The sequence below is a fragment of the Aricia agestis genome, chromosome 10, assembly GCF_905147365.1.
Source record: "Aricia agestis chromosome 10, ilAriAges1.1, whole genome shotgun sequence".
NCBI classification, from domain to species: Eukaryota; Metazoa; Arthropoda; class Insecta; order Lepidoptera; family Lycaenidae; genus Aricia; species Aricia agestis.
Genome location: NC_056415.1, coordinates 10,595,644 through 10,615,837, shown reverse-complemented (window position 1 = coordinate 10,615,837; position 20,194 = coordinate 10,595,644). Strand labels below are relative to the sequence as shown.

General features: G+C 38.8%; 2 protein-coding genes across 3 annotated transcripts; one reads left to right on the top strand and one right to left on the bottom strand.

Annotated features, from left to right (window-relative positions):
* Positions 1-5,968: 5,968 nt before the first annotated feature.
* Positions 5,969-7,261, bottom strand: LOC121730912 (iron-sulfur cluster assembly 1 homolog, mitochondrial). Of its 2 annotated transcripts, XM_042120124.1 has the most exons (4): positions 7,143-7,249; positions 6,725-7,016; positions 6,361-6,638; positions 5,969-6,082 (listed from the first exon to the last, which is right to left on the bottom strand). In XM_042120124.1, the coding sequence occupies exons 2-3, from the start codon at positions 7,014-7,016 to the stop codon at positions 6,535-6,537; spliced, it is 396 nt and encodes a 131-aa protein (XP_041976058.1). In that variant the 5' UTR covers positions 7,143-7,249; the 3' UTR covers positions 5,969-6,082; positions 6,361-6,534. The 2 variants fall into 2 exon arrangements, with proteins under 2 accessions (XP_041976058.1, XP_041976059.1); XM_042120125.1 differs by lacking the exon at positions 5,969-6,082 and having other exon boundaries at positions 6,385-6,638; positions 6,725-7,033; positions 7,156-7,261.
* Positions 7,262-8,147: 886 nt separating this feature from the next.
* On the top strand, positions 8,148-19,934 carry LOC121731040 (translocation protein SEC63 homolog). The gene is made up of 12 exons (XM_042120359.1): positions 8,148-8,363; positions 8,601-8,932; positions 9,861-10,031; positions 10,670-10,876; positions 12,663-12,891; positions 13,286-13,579; positions 13,834-13,960; positions 14,147-14,382; positions 14,821-15,020; positions 17,136-17,301; positions 18,313-18,434; positions 19,779-19,934. The coding sequence occupies exons 1-12, from the start codon at positions 8,240-8,242 to the stop codon at positions 19,830-19,832; spliced, it is 2,262 nt and encodes a 753-aa protein (XP_041976293.1). The 5' UTR covers positions 8,148-8,239; the 3' UTR covers positions 19,833-19,934.
* The last annotated feature ends 260 nt before the right edge of the window (positions 19,935-20,194 follow it).

Genomic DNA, 20,194 nt, shown 5'->3' with positions numbered 1-20,194 from the left:
CAGCTACGTCAACTGCGATTCGTTCCCACGGTGCGCCAACGTTATACAAGCGCAGGCTCCCACGGCTCCTTGTCTGTGGTCCCTTCACTGCAGCGCAAGTAGTGCATTTGCGGCACCAATCCTGTACATCGTCTCGACAATGCAACCAGTAGAATCGTTCTCGCACTTTTGTTAACGTCCTCTTTACTCCTAAATGACCTCCTGATACGCCATCATGCATTTCACGGAGAACATCCGGTACTCTCGTTCTTGGGACCACTATCTGAAGATGGAACTCTCTACCGTTAGTCTTCTCCCATTTCCGGTAAAGTATTCCATTTTGAAGAATTAGACTGTCCCATTGCGCCCAGTACGCCTTAGTGACAGCGCCAGTGGGTGCAACCTCACTCCAGATTGGTTTTTCATCACCCCGTTTCTTCCATGTGATGATGTGCCGAAGGTCGTCATCTGTTTCTTGAGCCTCCCTCATAGCATCATTCTCCCATGGGCCCAAAGGACTTGTTTTCGTTAACTTTAATGTTACTTCATTAGATTCCTGCTTAACACAATGTTTGCAGTCCTCCGAACACGGCCTTCGCGAAAGTGCGTCGGCATTCCCATGTGCCTTTCCGCTGCGATGTTCCGTCTTGAAGTCATACTCCTGGAGTTGTTCAATCCATCGAGCTACTTGGCCTTCTGGGTTCTTGAATTGTAGTAGCCACTTCAAGGCTGCGTGATCAGTTCGCAGTAAAAAGTGTCTGCCGATGAGGTACTTACTGAAATGTTGTAGCGTCTTTACGACAGCCAAGAGTTCTCTTCTTGTCACACAGTAGTTTCTCTCTGGCTTAGATAAAGATTTGCTGAAATATGCAATTACAACTTCTCTTTCACCCTGTTTTTGAGATAACACCCCTCCAATGGCCGTGTTGCTTGCGTCCGTGTCGACTATAAACTGACCTTCAGGTTGTGGATACCCCAGGATTGGTGTTTCACACAGATGTTTCTTTAGTTTCTGAAAAGAATCTTCGGAAGTCTCGTCCCAAATAAACTGTCGTTTATCTTCTGTCAGCCGATGTAATGGCTTGGCTATCTCTGAGAATCCCTTAACAAAACGCCTGTAGTAGGAGCATAGGCCGAGAAATGCCCGCACTTCGGTTTTGTTCTTAGGGGTTGGCCAATTTTGGACTGCTTCTAGTTTCTCCGGGTCCGTCTGAATTCCATCACTGGAGATAACATGGCCGAGATAGTTCACCTTACTCCTGAATAAACGACACTTTTTCGGATTCAACTTTAATTTGGCTCCCTCTATTTTGGCGAAAACTCGTTCTAAGTTTCGCAAATGGTCTTCGAAGTCGCGGCCAACAATGATGACGTCGTCCAAGTAGACTAAGCAAGCCTCTCCAACTAAGCCTGCCAGTACACACTCCATGAGTCGCTCAAATGTGGCAGGTGCGTTGCACAATCCAAAGGGCATGACGTTAAACTGCCATAAACCTTTACCGGTGGAGAAAGCTGTCTTCTCTTTGTCTTTTGGATGAATTTCCACCTGCCAGTATCCAGATTTCAGGTCCAGGGTCGAGAACCATTTCATGCCACTCAAGGTATCCAGAGTGTCGTCAATTCGAGGTAATGGATAACTGTCCTTCTTGGTGACATCATTGAGACGTCTGTAGTCCACACAAAATCTTGTACTGCCATCTTTCTTCTTCACTAATACAACCGGTGAGCACCACGGACTTGCAGACGGTTCAATGATCTTATGCCTTCTCATGTCCTCCAAAAGGCCTTCAACTTCTTTTTCCTTTGCAATGGGTATCCGTCTTGCTCGTTGACGAATTGGGTTCTCGCTTCCGGTATCTATCCTGTGCTGAACCATCGACGTTCTTCCAAGGTCGCCTTCCTGACTGGAGAAGATATTCGCGTGGCGTTGTAAAAACTTCTTAGCTTTCATGCTCTGCGAATAAGTCAGATTACTCTTGCAGTCATCGAGTAGCTCAGTCACTATTCCATAGTTGCCGGTGTTTGCTGAGTCTGAGCCTGTGATCGAATTACACTTTCTCATCCAGACAACTTCCTCGCACTTTCCAATGACGTCACCTTTGTTCAAGCAGATCTCGCGATCACCAAGATTCAAAACTCTGACCACAGCGTTACTGCTTCCACTAACAAGGGTTCTTGCCGTCATCAATTTTTGCGCTGATGTCTTGGTAGGTGTGTCTTCGATTAACACGCATCTGTTTGACTTCTTCTTTCCAGCTGGCGGTAGTTTCACCAGCACCCGAGCTTCCGCACGTCCAGGTATTATGACTTTCTTTACACATTCAACTTTCCCGCAGGTGCCTCCAAGGATGAAAATTTCTTCTTCACCACACTTGAAAACTCCGTCAGCGACATTAATTCTACAGTTGTGCTTCTTCATGAAATCCAAACCCAAGATGCAATCATCCATAATCTCAGCCACGATAACGTCATGAGGGTATGAGGATCCCCCTACATTAATCGTAACTGACATTTCTCCCAGGACGGGTATTGGCTGACCGGAGGCAGTAAGGAGCCGACAGTTAATTCTCCTCTTGTGCCTTCTTGCGGTTTTTACCAGATTTGGGTTCACTATCGTTCTAGAGGCTCCTGTGTCTAGAGTCATTTTGCAATCCGTCCTGTTAATAGTCCCCTGAATCACAAGACTATTCCCGCTGCATGCTTGGGAGATAACAGTTATCGGGGCTTCCTCCGCGTCAGCCAGTACTCGCCCCTCAGTCCTGGCTTTTATTCGTTTCCCTGATCCCGGACAGGGGACGAAGTTCCTTTCCGCTGCTCTATTTGTTCAATGCGTTCTTCGAGTCTTTTCATTCTTGCCATCTGAGTCTCCTTCTGCGGGCAGTTGAGCTGAAGATGGCCCCTCTCGCCACACTTGTAGCACATGACTCCAAAATTCTTCTTCGTAGGAGCCTTAACCTCCTTGACTTCCTCAGACACCTCGTGAATCTTATGGGTCTGCCGTATATCACGCCGAACAGCCTCGACCTCTAAAGCATGCGCCAATGCTTCCTTTAGCGAGGTGTGATGACGTAGCCTCACTGCAGCTCTGACCTCTAGGTCCCTGATTCCGTCGACAAATGCTTGTACAATATTCGTGTCGATCATCTTGGAATCGGCTCCTGGGTGTGCCTTCTTGACCAGTTTTTCAATTTCCAACGCCCATTGTTGTAGTCCCTCTACTGAGCGTTGGACTCTGTCACGAAGTTGAGCACGGAACACGTGCTCCAGGTGTCGCTCCCCGTATCTGGATTCAAGGGCCTCCATTAGGTCTTTGAACCCATTTCCTGTATGTGCTTCCAGGACTGACAAGGCTTGCCCTCTGAGCGCGACAGTAAGAGCGGTCAGGCATTGTTCGTCAGTCCATCCGTTGGCAGAAGCAACCGTCTGGAATTGCTGACGATAAGCGTTCCAGGAAGTAGTACCGTCGTATGGTGGCACTTTTACTCTTGGCCCATGTGCCACTCCAGAATTTCCACTACACGTCGCGACTCCTGTGGTTTCCAGGCGCACTACTTTCTTCTGTAGTTCGGTGATGTTGGTTTTCACATTTTCCATATCCAATCCTAGCCCGGTAACTCGTTCGTCGATTACGTCGACATCTTTACGAAGCGTAGTCACTGTGTCACTGACATCCTTTATAGCCAGAAGCGCTTTCTCTTGGAGGTCCTTTTGTTGCTCTTGTGACTCTTGCAAAGCGCCGAACCTGCGGTCTTGTGCCTCCATCATTGCCCTTTGAGAATCTTGCAAAGCCTGAATTAACTCAATTATGCTTTCCAATTGAGGAGCCATTTGAGGGGTTGCAGAAACAACGGGCGTGGCAGGATGGATGGAGGTGGTCGACGGAGCCTGAGCAGGCGGGGCCCAGTGGGCGGAGCCAGTGGGCGTGGCCTGGTGGGCGGAGCCAGTGGGCGTGGCCTGAGTGGGCGTGGCCACGGCCGAAGTGGGCGGGGCCTGAGGGGCGTGGTCAGTGGGCGGGTCCCGGTGGGCGGAGCTAGTGGGCGTGGCCACGCCCAAAGTGGGCGGAGCCTGAGGGGCGTGGCCAGTGGGCGTGTCCCGGTGGGCGGAGCCAGTGGGCGGAGCTTGGTCCCCAGTGGGTGTGGCCTCCGCAACTCCTCTCTCGGAGTCAATGGCAGCAGCTCGCTGCGCCCTTGTCCTGACACTCCCCTTGAAGTCCTCTCTCGGAGTCAATGGCATCTCCAAATCGCACTTCTGACACCAGTTGTTACGTGCTAGGGTTCGAGGATTTGGAGAGAAAGACCTGATGACTCTCTTGAAGACTTTATTAACACTGCACTAAACACTAGGTCACAACACTTAGCACTAAGTCCAAACACTAATCACTAGGTCCAATCACTAAGCACTATCACTGTCCTAGGTCGTAGCCAAGTCGCAGGTTTCACTGGTTCACTCACTATTGATCACTTGATGTCGCCTTGAAGATCGCTCTGATTGAACTGACTAGCCGGGCGCGCCTGCGGCTCTTTTTATATGGCGAGACGAATTCCAGAAATTTCCCGATTCACGCAAACAAGTAAACAACCGTGGGAAATTTCTAGGAGGCCCGGGAATGTACCACAATAAAACTGCCGTCCCTGCGATAAGTGCAGTAAGTTGAATTTAATTTAGACCTTATGGACTCAGTCATAAGGTCTAAATTCAAACACGCTAACAAATAAAGGGTAAGCACGTAAACAAACATTGGACCTTCCTAGAAGGTTCGAGTATGTAATTGCGCACCACGTGTCCGTATACCATGTACCGTAACAATATATTATCCTCGCCGCCGGTCTTGTAAGGCTTGAAACTGTCAATTGCCCAAGTGACTCGGTCAGGCTTAAAGATCACGGAAGCTCTTCTCCAATCGTCAACTGATGGTCTCGTTTTAATAATCGTATGAGAGAAGGCTTCGTGATTTTCGAGATGGATACTGTTGGGGAAGTGAACGTAAAATAAAATATCATATTATCATCTTTAGTTTGGTAGCCTAGCTATTAATAGCCTAAAGGGCCAATTTATACTAGCGCAGAGTCGAAGCGCACCGAAGCGAATTATTAAAACTGAATATAAGAAATTCAACCTTAACTCTAAAGTTGTAACGCACTATATTACCACTGTCAATTGAAAAAGGCGCGCGCATCCGTGCGAATTCGCGTCGATGCGCCCGACCAACGCGACGCTGATTGGCCTCGCAGAAGTAATATATGTGTCGCAGGCGAATTGTATAATCCGCCGTATTACATTACGGCTAGCTGTTTTAAACAACCGGGCCGTTTTGTAATGCGGCGGTTTAACGATTAGCCGGATACTTTCTTTACTGTTTTTATACAAGAATTGTTCGTTTAAAGATATAAGATTCGAGCTTTGTAATATTTATAAAGCATTTAGACCAAATTGGTCTATTAGTCTAAGCCAGCGGTCGGCAACACGCGGCCCGCGAACGTCTTACTTGCGGCCCGTGAATGTGTTATGATCACGACCTCCATTAAACAATAATGGAGGTCAGTTCAGTGGTTATGATTAAGTTATATTATGACGTAGGTATGAAAAACAGTGTTTTCTAATATTGCCAGTAGTAATTGCCTCTTAAGAACGTAGCTGTTTGTGTTATTTTATTACAAACTTCTTCCCTTCATTATGTGTAGGTATAGTGAGCTTCTAGGGTTAATACGAGTTTGAGGTCTGCGACCTTAGTTTGTTTTGCCACTTTGTGGCCCTTGCCTGCAAAAAGTTTGCCGACCGCTGGTCTAAGCGAGAAGTAGAAATGGCGAAATTTAGAGATAAAGCTGTGAAGTACGACGTTTAAAAAAATGTATCGGAAGCGCAAAAGTTAAAAAGAAAGTAAGTTGCAAAAAAAAAAAAGTATTACATTTTTTGTTAATAACTCCGAAATATATTTTGGAGAGTCTGTAGTATTTAAAAGTAATACATTAGGAAAATAAAACAACAATAATTAACTTTATTTACATATTTATTAACTAAATAAATTTTAAAAAGCTAAACAACACAAACCTAAGTACCTATGATAAAATATTTTTTTCAATATTCTTTAAATATGACCATGAACCTACAAATAATAATATAAACTAAGGAATAGTAACTGTGTCAAAAATGTTGTCCACGAGTCTACAAAATGTGACCCATACATACTTAATGCATGTATTTGGTACAGAATTTTGTGTTTTATACAAGTGACAATTACTGTCAACGGCTTTATTCCCTAAATTTGAATGATAGTGTTTTGTAGCTATTGTCATATTTAAGTGTGCAAAAAAGAACCAAATTCAAAACGGTTGAGGTATGGGAGTTACATTTCCATAGTTTTTATTATTCATAGCCATGAACTATATTATAAAATTATAACACTAATACCAGTGACAGGTATTAAGAAACCTCTGTATTTTGTCTTTTCACAAATAATCATTTTTACTAGAATTTTTAAGCTGCACAATTTCATAAGCCTTTGTGCTAAGCTAATAAAAGTGTTATTACATAGCAAATTCTAAAATCAGATTATATTTATATACTAAATGATTCTCCACAGCCACAAGTTCCTTTAATGTTTGGATTATTAAATACAAATTCTGCAGATAATTTGTTTTCAACAAAGTCCATTTCAGTACCTGGAAAGATAAAATATATTTTGAATTAAATATTTATATATAAGAATGACCAATGACAGATGAAAACATAATATAAATTTATATACCAAGTAATGTTAGTTGCGCTTTTTTATCTATTATTATAGTGACTCCATCTTGTTTAACTTCTTCATCTAGTTTATCCTTCGTTTTAGCATAATCTAATGTGTATGAGAGTCCATTGCAGCCCCTCTGTCTTACTCCAACTTTCAATCCTATGAAACCTTTTGCATCATCCTTGGCCATAATTTCCTTGACTTTTTGTACAGCTGATGGTGTTAGAACCAAAGCAGCCCTAGATGGTAAGACGCGCTTTTTAACGGCTCTTACTGTAGCACTTGCTATAGTTTTGGTAGCCATCTAAAATATTGAAAAATAAAACTGTAATTGCGACTCATTCTAGTACTTGCATATAAGGCTATTACATAATTATTATAACAAACACATTATGATTGTAATGTTTACTGATAGCAATGTTAATTTTACCTTAATTTGTAATGACTTTTTGAGATTTTTCTAAAGATTTTGAGATCATTATTTTTCAGATTTTTTTCGTTTTTTTATGCTGATGACAGATTGTAGATGACTGCTGTCAAGTGTCAGTGTCAATCAAAATGTCATTATTTTCTTATAATGGCACTTCGGATAACCATGGCCAGTGTCGAGTATAATAGGTATTATGGCGGGAAAACAATATTCTATAATAAATTTTTTTCTAAATCGTCAAATCAGTCAGGTCTCAACTCTAAAGTCTAGTCAACGTTGAATTAGTATAAAGTCAATATGGTCAAGAAGTCAAGTCGGTCGTTTCGGTAAAGTGGCAGACGCTTTACTAAAACTTTCGATGGAGTTTTAGAGGGAACACAATTAAGAGCATGTTTCTGGATATTACATCATAATTGAGTGTCATGTTCAATAAAATCCTAACAATTTCTGTCTGAACTGATAAGATGTTATTGAACATGACACTCAATTATGAAGTTGACAGTCAGCTGCCAAACTGCGAAAAAAATGAAACGAACACGGCTACCTACTAAGGTTGGGTTGCACCAGAGGCGTGGTTATAGTTAAAGTTAAATATGGCGTCCAAACACCCCATATTCTCATACGACATCTGTCAATTTTTCCGGTTATAGTTAAGGTTAAAGTCAACGTTAGTTGGTGCAACCCAGTCTAATTGTGCACGATAGCGAATATCTAATGATTATAAGAAAAAAAATTAATGACATTTTGATTGACACTGACACTTGACAGCAGTCATCTACAATCTGTCATCAGCACAAAAAAAAAACAAAAAAATCTGAAAAATAACGATCTCAAAATCTTTAGAAATTAAATCTCAAAAAGTCATTGCTATCAGTAAACATTACAATTTGAAACCGTGTAGATTAGGCGCTTTATAATTTATTTTTCATTAAGGATTACCACACGTTTGTCCATAGCTATAAATAAATATACCACAAAAAAAACAAAGTTGACATTTATTGACACGTCAGGCTATTCGTTGTTCATGTTCGTATTATCGGTTTTAATGATTTTCTCAACAAGTTAAAGTAATGTAAGTTGCGATTTAAATTATAACAATGGGTGGACAAAAGTTTGAATACGATGAAAGTGGTTCCACATTCTTTTACTTTGTTCTATCATTCCTCGCTTTAATATTAGTCCCGGCGACATTTTATTATTGGCCACGAAAAAGGAAAGAAGGTGAGTTTTATGTTTTCCCCTTTTTATATAAACTGTATTTTTCCCAAAAGCGGGAACTTATAAAAGTCTGAATAAGATTTTTTACTACGGTACCTTTTAATTAAGTGTTTTGTGTTGAGTGTCGTTTAATTGAGAAAGTTTTTTGGTTATGATTTAGATTTTAGTGCTTGTAAGATTTATTTTACTATAAGTTGTTTACGGACTAAAGCTTACCCTTAAGTAATATCTCACTTTCAGATCCCCAAAAGTTAGCAGAACAATGTCAATGTCCACCATGCAAGCAAAAACAAATAATAATAGAGCAGTCACAACCTTACAAAAAGGTGAAAAATTTCTTTATCATGCTGGCAATTATATCTGGATGGGTGCTACTTGGATTCTTGGCTGTTAAAGTGTCTCAGTTTGACTATGAAATGTCCAACTTTGATCCATATGAAATTTTGGGGCTGCCCCCTGGTTCTACGCAAGCTGAAATTAAGAAGTCTTACAGAAAGCAATCTTTAATCCTCCATCCTGACAAAGAGACAGGGGACGAAAAAGCATTTATGAGACTTACCAAAGCATATCAAGTAAGTTATATAATACAATTAAGTTTTTGAAATCAATACATATTGTACTTTACTATATTATTATTATTAACTGAATTGATGAAATTATTTAAATTTGTCTGTGTGTGTGAGTGTACCACTAATTATATTTTTCAATGTCAATAAAACAAAAAGTGGGAGTCAGACACCATGTGTGGCATACATCATACATGTATTAGATACTTTCTCTTACTGTTTTGGCTTGGTGCAATTGAAATAGTATCTGATAGTTCAAGCAGCAATATTATTTTACAAAACCTAATTCGTATTCATATATATATATATATATATATCATACATCATATTAATAAAGACTGATTATATTATTTAAACTTTTATTAGATTTTTATATAATTTTATTAATGTGTGGTATCCATACACTTTACCTCAGCAAAACATAGTTAGGATTTATGAAATTATTTAAATTGATGAAATTATTTAAATTTGTCTGTGTGTGTGAGTGTACCACTAATTATATTTTTCAATGTCAATAAAACAAAAGTGGGAGTCAGACACCATGTGTGGCATACATCATACAATATGTATTAGATACTTTCTCTTACTGTTTTGGTTTGGTGCAATTGAAATAGTATCTGATAGTTCAAGCAGCAATATTATTTTACAAAACCTAATTTGTATTCATATATATATATCATACATCATATTAATAAAGACTGATTATATTATTTAAACTTTTATTAGATTTTTATATAATTTTATTAATGTGTGGTATCCATACACTTTACCTCAGCAAAACATAGTTATGCCGAGGTAAATGTCCATTCCCAGGATTAAAAGTATCTCTCTGTCCAAATCGATTCAGCATTTTCAGAATGAAGATGTAACAAACATACAAATAGGGAGATTAATATTAGTGTGGATATATTTACTTTATACAATATTTTTGTAGGCTTTAACAGATGAAGAAGCTCGAAGAAACTGGGAAAAATATGGTAACCCAGATGGACCTGGCGCTATGAGTTTTGGAATAGCTTTACCTAGTTGGATTGTAGAGAAAGAAAACAGTGTTTGGGTACTTGGGCTGTACGCTCTTGTGTTTATGGTGGCTTTACCAACAGCTGTAAGTATTTAAATAATACAATAATAACAATATATTAAAAATAACTTATAGGTAACAAATAATATTATGATAAAATATTCTTTCATAAGATATATTTGTATGTGTATGAATAAATTTCTCTGACTTTCCCAAATTACTTATTTCATTGCTTCTGTGTTGTGTGCAGTATGGCTGTTTTAGTTTTAAGGGTTCCGTACCCAAAGGATAAAAACGGGACCCTATTACTAAGACTACAATGTCTGTCCGTCCGTCTATATAATAGCTAGAGAATTGAAATTTTCATAGATTATGTATTTCTGTTGCCGCTATAACAACAAATAATAAAAACAAAATAAATATTTAAGGGAGGCTACAGCAAACATGATTTTTCAAAAAATTTTTGCTCGTTATCAATGATGACAACAGGTAGGTATTTGAAATGTACAGAAAATACTGACACAATAGAAATTCTATTGTGTTTCGTTTTTCCACAATCGACGGGTTAATAATTAATAATAAAATATAAATAATTAAGGGGGGCTCCCATACAAAAACACATTTTTTACTATTTTTCATCTATAATGGTACAGAACCATTCGTGCGCGAATCCAACCCGCACTTGGCCGATTATTTATTTAATTCTACATATTTTTTTTCAGGTTGGTATGTGGTGGTACAGATCTATTAGATTTTCTGGAGAACAAGTTTTGTTGGATACAACACAGATGTACTTCTACTTTTGTCATAAAACACCTTCAATGCCACTGAAAAGGGCGCTAATGATATTGGCAGCTTCTTGTGAGTTTGATCGCAGACATAATTCTGAAGTGATCGAAAGGATAACTGATAATGATGAAGTCCCTATGGTAAGTTGTAAATATTTATATAAAGTATGGATAATGGATATGCACTGTAGTATAAAAGTGTTTTTGGTATTAATCAATCTTTAAAATTTAATTAAATTAAATTATGGACGCTTCACACCACGTCAGTCTGGCCCCGTTCTAAGTACCTGAAGGACTTGTGTTACGGGTACCAGACTATGTTCCATTAAAAATTCCATTGGAGAGTTTAAAATGATTGGGTTGTCGTAAGTTTCATGTGTGTATGTTTATGTGTGTGTGTGTGTGTTTGTGTGTGCATTCTTGCACCCAAATGCATTATATAATTGATTTAAAATTTATTGCTAAAGGGCGATTCCATTATCGCGGGTGCAACATTTTGACGCACTTAAAGTGTCCTACGTACGAACGTACGAACAAAATAAAACACATTTATTAATAAATTATCTTTTGAAGGGATACATTTTAACTAGTTCAATCATAAATTGTAAATGAAAACTGACATTAAATCTAAGAAAAGCCACAAAACATGTTTGAAGTACTATCGCGGGTGCAACCAAATTGGTCCTCTATTAAGAACTCGGACGAGTTCATTTGAGAATACTGCTAATTGTGCAACTTTTAGTAATTTATTAACCCATACTTCAAAAGTGTATAAGGCAAAGAAATGATTTAACTAGATACAATTAATTTAAGTAATTAGTATTAGGAATTATTAACAATTTTCACGATCGCGGGTGCAACATCAGAATATCGCGGACGCAACGAGTCTAAAGAAATTGAATTTATTCATAAGTCTGCGACTAATTTCTACATTTTTGATATGCAATACATAATATTATTAGTAAATTGTAATAATACTGTTTAAAATTTTATTATTTGTTAACTATCAGTCATTTATCGATCTGAGAAAAGAAATCATCTAAATCACTAAAAGCAATTAAATAATGTAACTTAAGCAAACCTTTTTTGATGTATTGTTATAAAACCGAACTACAGCACACCTTTGATTGAAATTTATATTTATAATTTAAAAGAATAGGGGAGAATTATAAGTAAAAATATTTTTTTCAAAGAAAATTATTAAATATTTATGATTTTTCCTGTCGTTTGTAGCATTTCTTCTAAAATATTTAAAAATAAAAGAATTTAATCCTCATTTTAAAACATCTATCAAGTAATACATGAAATATTTCGAAAAATATAAAACACGATGTGACTCTATTCAAATTTTTATAAATCTTGTAATTACATGTAAAGTATTAATAACAAATATAATCTAACGTTATTGTTTACCTTAATAATATTAAATAAGACGAAAATCACTACAATAGTCAAAACATAATTTGTTGCATTTCCAATTGTACTGCTTCAATCACGGGCGCAACCACTTTAAAGGTTCTGTTTTTTTTTATTAAAAATAATAAAATAGTTTGTTCCAATGATTAATTCTAATTTCCCTCACATTTCTCCTTCCTTTCACAAAGTTTTAAATTATTAACAACAAATTTTAGCGAGAAAACTAAACTTTTGTACCTTTTTTATCGCGGGTGTAACCATGGCAATTTTCCTTTAATAATGTTTGAAAACTATTTCAAAATTGTTGTTTTTTTTTTGCACCGAAATAGAAACTTATGTTCTACAGTCAATATTATGTAATGAAATTCAACTTCGAGATAGTGATTTAGAGTAAATAGCGGAATATAATAGCGGAATCGCCCTAAAGCTATCAATGTTCTATGAAATAATTTATCTTTAGTTTGCTTAATCCATTTTTTTGTTCTTTCTTATGAGAGTTCTTGTATCACAGTTACTACGAGATCTACCAAACCTCGGTGAGAAAAATAAGGAACAGCCCCTATGTCGTCCCTACAGTATAAAGGCGAGGGCTCTCCTTCATGCACATCTGTCCAGGATGAAACTACCGCAAGACACTTTGGAAGTTGACAGACGGTACATTGTGTCTCGTTGCCCCGACCTCATAGTCGAAATGGTCAACTGTGTTAATCAGTTGATTGCTCTCGCATATGCTAGAAGAAGTAAGTTATATAACAATGAATTACATTTTAATTATATTTTATTTAAGCTACACACTATTATAGTGTCACATTACTTGCTTATCTTTATTAGTCTTGTCTTGTCTATTATATTTTAATACATACACATTATGCTTATAATTTTAGATTATGTAAAGCAGCATACATGAAAATATCATTAACATTATTTTAAATACATGACGCCCGCAACTCCGTTGCGCCAAAATTCGTTTATCGCGCCGGAACCGTTCATTTTTTCGGGATAAAATGTATCATATGTCCTTTCTCGGTACTCAAAGTATTTCCATACCAAATTTCAGCAGAATCGGTTCCGCCGTTTGGGCGAAGACGAACATATTACACGACGAATATTTTCATAATTCATTTTCTTTTTCAGTCCCTCGTTTACCTACTATAGAGACAATTGAAAATTGTATGAAAATGTCACCAATGATAGTACAAGGACTTTGGGAGTACAAATCACCACTACTACAGTTACCATACATCACAGAAGATCACTTGAAATACTTTATAAACCGCAAGAAACACATCAAGTCGTTGTTACAGTTAGCCCAACTCCCGGGAGAGGAGAGAAGACAAATGATGCGGTTCCTCAACGACAAACAATATGAAGATGTCATGAAGGTTTTAGGGACTATGCCGTACATACACTTCCAAGTCAATACAGAAGGTAATAATCCAAAACTCTGCAATGTTGCTACTAGTATAGTGTTTACTGTCGTCTGTCGCTCGTCAAAAATAAAAGATAAAGTTATTACTTATTAGTAGCTGATATTATACAATATTGCCTCCTTTAGTTTTGCTGAGTAAACTTAGGGTTATGGACGGTTTAATGGATGGATGCTTTATAATATTATGTATACTTCCTGTAAATTAATTATAAAATATTCAATTTTTTTTAATTATAATATGTTCTAATTTCAGTTATTGACGACGAGAACTCTACAGTAGTAACGGCAGGTGCAATAGTCACAGTGACAGTTTTTCTCAAGAGAACCAACATGAAAGAGCTGTTTGGAGATACATCAATTAAAGAAAAAGATAATATAAAGTGACTCAAGAACTTAAATCATTATTTTATTAACTTCTTTTTATTTGAACTAAGTAAAAGGCTTACTTAGTTCAAATAAAAAGAAGTTTTCATTTAAAAATTTAAGATTAAAGTGCATAAAAACAAAATAATGTGTTATAATATTATATGTCTTATTATATTATATGTTTTATAAACATTTTTCAGAGACAATGAAGAAGGAGATAAGGAAGAAAAAGCTGAAAATGATAAGAATGATAAGGATAAAAAAGACCAGTTCAAACGGCCGGTTTGGATGAAGCAGAATAAAAAACAGACGTCTAAGAAGGCGAAAAAACCGGCGGCAAAACAAGTGGCGAAAGCGCCGGCCGCGCCCGCCGCTCCCGCTCCCACAGCCACGCCCGAGCAGAAAAAAAATAAAGAAAAGAAAAAGGAGGATGAAGGTAAGTACTATCAGAGAAGTTGATTCATAGGCAGATGGGGGACCTACGTAATTTCGTCGCGTTATGTCAATCTCAGCCGACAGATGTCAACTTACATTGAACTATCATGATCAGACCAAATGACATAGGTCCATCAACTGCCTATGAATCAATTTTTTTGATGGTACTTTTTTCAATCTGCAAGACTTTCATTCTAAATCATTGACCAAGTTGGCCTTATCGTTTTATTTTTGAAGTATGTTTACAAGTAATTAAAATACGTTTTGTTGGTCATGTCACATGTGTTACCAGTTAGCAAAATTGTAATATAAAATATTCTCATTCGCTTGTGCGCCACTATAGATATGATAACACAATATACATAAAAGGAATTCAAATCTATCTGTTCTCCAATCAAATTAAACAGTATTCTCATTCGGATTTTAAAATGTCATTCAGGCTCAGACTCGGAGGACGAATCGAACGCGTCAGGCTCCAACAGCGAGGGCTCCGACGAGGAGTCCCGCGACAAGTCGTCCCCGGCGGACGAGGACGACGACGACCAGTGGGACAAGTTTCAGAAGAGGATACAGAAGCGGGAGCGGCTCGAGGGACGGTCCAAGAGCTCACACCCCGTGCACTGTCCCTACTTCCCCTTGGTGAGTGTTTGTTATGTTGAATGTTGAAGGATTGAGAAGTTTGGAAGCTGTTGGAGTTTCTCAAACTGTTCTTGTGTGTGTCAAACTGCTGTCACGATATAGCTGTCATGTGTCTCGATAATATGCCTATTTGACACGATAGACTCCAAGGCTACAAAGCGGCACCTGGTGGCAAATAGAATTTCAAACACTTTCATTACAGCCAATATTATTACGCGGCAACATCGCTACGCGACTAGAAACGTCAGTACTGTTAGTCGCAACGCAGTGCGGCTAAAAAAAAACGTTATGTGTGCTTAATATTATGATAACATAAGCCCTAATGAGATTTTTTACATTACCCGACTTATAGTATAGCCCTAGAACAAATTTTTTAAATATAATTTTTGTGAGTAACTTTATTTTAATAAGACGAACAACGTTTTTATCTGCGAAAAATCTTGATAGTGGTAGCTAACAGAAATAGAAAGGATTTCATACTTTGACTTCATCATCAGCCTACTGCCGTCCACTGAACGTAGTCGTCCAATGGTTAAAAAATTTCTTACCGATTACAAGCAAAATCGAACTTGCCCAATCACTTCTCTTATCAATAATTGATTATGCAGACGTCTGCCTTATTGATCTCAGTGAGAAACTGATCAATCAACTCCAACGGATCCAAAGTTGCGCAAGTTTGATCATGTTACCGAATACAGACGAAAACTTAAGTGGTTACCCATCAAATTACGGCGCGAGGAGCACATTCTCACTCTCCTTTACAAAGTTCTGTATGACCCTCGTGCACCAATTTATCTTAAGGAACGCTTTAAATTTCTAGGTGCTAGTCATAATTTTTGCCTACGCTCTGATAGGGATAATATTTTGGAAACACCTCTTGCTCGATCTGGTTACTATTATAATTCTTTTACCGTTAAGGCCACAACTCTTTGGAACTCACTACCATCTGACATACGACACTCTGACTCGATTGGTATATTTAAATCTAAATTGCACAAATATATTTTAGAAAAAGTATAGATTGTAACTTCTTAATTAAATATAAGCGGAGCCAAGGTTCTTGACGACACTGGTTATATTTAAGGCTACATTATTCAAAACGATTTGAGGAACTGTAAGATGTTTGAGTTTATCTAGTTGCTTAGTGCTGCCAATGATTATGGCCTGAGATTTTATTGGGTTAATAGTAAGTCCATGAGATATGCTTCAATTAAAAATTCAATTAAAAATTGTAGTAAGATTTTCGTTGATTTTGCGGATAAGGGCATCAATTTCAGTAACCTCAGCTTGGGAGTAGATTTGAAGGTCATCTGCGTATAAATGGAACTGACATGAGAGCAGAGGTGTTATAAAATTTATAAAAATCGAAAAGAGTAGGGGGGAGAGGACTCCGCCTTGTGGCAATCCGACATCTACATCACACAACCCAGTCTTTACCATCTACGCGGACGCATTGCTGTCTGCCGACGAGGTAGCTCCTAAACCACGCGATCTCCTTATCTGAGCCAAATACATCTTTAAGCATAGCCAGCAAAATATCGGGGTCAACAGTACAAAAAGCGTTGCTAAAATCTAGGAACTTATACCAGGCGGAGCTTCGTTGAATCTTACTGCCGCACTCAGAGTGGAACATTAATTACTTTAATGTAATTAATTCAAATTTTTGACATAAGCCCCATACATTATGTGTCAAACTCTTCATTAAATTGAAGCTTAATCATAATTAAATGTCTCTGAGTACGGCGGTTAGTCCGTAGTCGTGTTAAACATCTGTCTGGCGGGCCATGGAGTATGGACGGACCGTATTTTGCAGTCGAAACCGATTTGCCGCGCGGCGATCTACACGGACATGTCCGCAATATGCGGTCTGTCTATGGCCAGTCTTAGGCTTCAATCTCGAAATCAGCAGGCAGCAGGGCGGGAGCGGCGGCGGCGCGTTCCAAAGGATAGATTTACATGGACATGCGTCGAAAGACGCTCGCCGCGCGGTGTACTAGATGATAGACTAGATAACTAGCTGCCCGCTGATTTCGGGACTGAAACCTTACACCGGGCGGAGCTTTTTAAGTCTTCAGTCGTTTCAAACATCTACTCAATTCCTCCGTAAATTCCCAGGACAAGCAGGAGTACTGGTGGTGCTACATCTGCGACCGCAAGTCGCACACGCTGCTGACGGCGCCGGCGGCGGTCACCGCGCTCGCCGCCACCGCCGAGCTGCAGCTGCGGTTCACGGCGCCGCGCTGGCCCGGAGTCTACACGCTGGCGTGTTGTCTCAGATCAGGTATGTTAGCTTTTGTCACCTTAATTTACCACTGCTAAGTACTCACATACGGTTTTACTTGATAGTTTTACTCCAAATCGAGCAATAACCACCGTGTGGACCGTAAAACTCACAGCTCGAAAGCTCGCATCGAGCCGGCTCCATGGAATTAAGTATATGTAATTTCCTTCGACCTGGAGTAAAAGTATCGAGCAATGCTGAATGTGTGGACGAAAGCTCGAGCCGTGGTTTTTACTCTACGTGATTGCTGGATTGAGCAAAACCGTATGTGAGTACTTAGTATGCGTCCACAGAATATCGGGGACTGTGGAGCCGGTGTGGATGAAGATGCAGGGTTGCACCATTCAAACCTATCCGACCGATCACAATTATTAATATTGATTTGATATAATCCGACCAAATGACGTAGGTTTATCAACTGCCTATGAATCAATTTCCTTGATGGTACTAGCTTTTGTCCGCTATGGTATTATTTTCCCTCCCCGGTGGAATTAGGAAATATCCCCCCCCCCCCTCCCTCCCTCACCTCCTAGACGTCAGGACTTTTAGTATATTTTGTCCCTAACCACCCTGAATAAGTCCCTGCAGAAATTGCTTAGGTTCCCGCTCACGCATTCTACAACTACTTTGTTGACTGAGCTAAACATAGCTTTCTATCAATATGCCATCATACTGTAACTTTTGCATACAAATTTTGTCTAGAAAGAACAAACAGATATCTTAGGATTTGGTAGTTTTGGTACTCCCGACATCTACACTAGCGTTTTACCCCCGAAACTGATACCAATTTGATTTACGAGTCTGATTAGTTCCAAATTGAGCCGCAGCAAGATCGTGCGCTTTGATAGCTGTCACGAGATGGAAAATCCGTTGAGATCGAATTAGTTCCAAGTCGAGCTGCTACTGACAGCTCGAGCTGATTCGGTTCTCGATTCGATTCTGATTCTGTTGGGACTAAGGTAGCAGTTTCGGGAGTATGGCCGCTGATTTTAAATAAAATGTATTGTACAGATTCGTACATCGGCATGGACCAGCAACAGGACATGAAGCTGGACGTGAAAGAGGCAGCAGCAGTGCCGGCGGAGCACCCGCAGTGGGACCTCAGCGACACGGACTCCGAAAACGACGACCAGGTAACACACAAGCAGCGGGGCTAAAATGGTTGCTTTGAAGAATCATGATATGAATCATAATATGATTCATTTTTCTAAAATCGCATAATGCAACTCTGATTGCAATTCATTTCTGTATTTTTGTACTGATTTGACATTTGTCAGTTTCACAGTTTTGACAATTCATTTGCTGAATTTATTGAGAGGAATTGCTAAATGTGACCATTTTAGCCCCGCCGAACTCGTGCTAGCAGCAGCCCTGGATTTACGTATAATAATAACTCCCACACCGGTTTCGGTGACGGTCGCCGGTTTCATTGAAATCAGGCCAGTTAAGCAGGAGTAATTTTATAGTGCCCAAGTGTGTGCGCAGTACACAAGAGCACTCTCTATTCCTTTAATCTCATAACCCAGTGGGACGGACCGACACGACTGGCGAGAGATCAGGCTCAGGACCGACTTTTCACATGCCCCCCCTTCGACGCATGGATCATCTTAAGAGGATTCCACACCGCCATTTTTTCCATACAAACGTTGTCCCCTGTTTCCTCCCTGGATAATGCTAGTAGAGTTATAATTTTTTTCCTGAATATCTACGGCCACTAATACAATGTCCCTATGTTTTCTTTTTTTTCATAATTTAATTATTAAATAAGATATGAACGTTCAAAAACCCAAAAAAATGGCCAAATTTTCCACTGTGTTCAAACGTCCAGAAAACAGATTTGGATAGATTATACAAAAAAAGCAAAACATAGGAACACAGCTCAAGCCTTTTTTTAATCTTTAATGAAAAAAGTACTTAAATCGGTTAAGTTTTGGAGAAGGAATCAGGGGACAACGAATCGTTGATTTTCTGGATTTTCTGCAGTTGTCTCTATCGCGTTCTGCGGTATAGGCTTGAGGTAAGGGAGACAGCTATAGATATTACACGTACTTTTTTTTCATTTCTCTAGCCGCTGTGGTATCCTCTTAATTGTCAGACAATCAGATGATCAGCCTGCATTGTCCTAACCAAACCTGGAAATAAAGAGTTTGACTGTTAATGTACGGGCTTATGTCAAATTCTTCATCACATTTACGCCCCTAGTCCACCGACGCTGCGAACTACGAAACAGCGGCGAACCGATTTACTGTCGCATCCGCCACACGACAACGCGTTATTTTGCATCTCGCTCTATTCCTGTTTCGCATTGGTTTTGAAGATTCATATTTCGCAGTTCGCAGCGTCGGTGGACTAGAGGCGTTAAGTAATTATTAATTTTCGTCGGTTAGAAACCGGGCATCAGTTACTAGTACTTCCAAACTCCCAAAAATTTTATGAAAAAGATGTTCAAAAAATAAAACAACTCCTATTTGTTTCAGGGGGGCAACGAAAGTGAATTTACTACAGACGATGAATTGGTGGAAGAGGAATAAATTGAAACTAATTTATTTTTATAGAGTTTTTAATGTGGTGTACTTGAAATACTGTTGTTGTATGGTTTGAAAGCAAGATGAATATAGTAACTTTTATATTTAGTTATTTCTTTTATTGGTACATGCAGTAGCATATACAACCCAATATTCTTGCACCATCTGAGATGTTGGACTTCATTGATGAAATGTCCCTAGAAGGAAAGTCAAATCAAAGTGCTTGAAAGCGGCGTGACCATATTTAAATTACAGATCCTGCCTTACTTTGGTCAAAAAGCTGCCAAATCCTGTAGTAAAAAATGCCTAAATACTTCCAACTTTATTTACTGTTGTTTTAAAGTATGAAAAGTAAAAATATATAATAT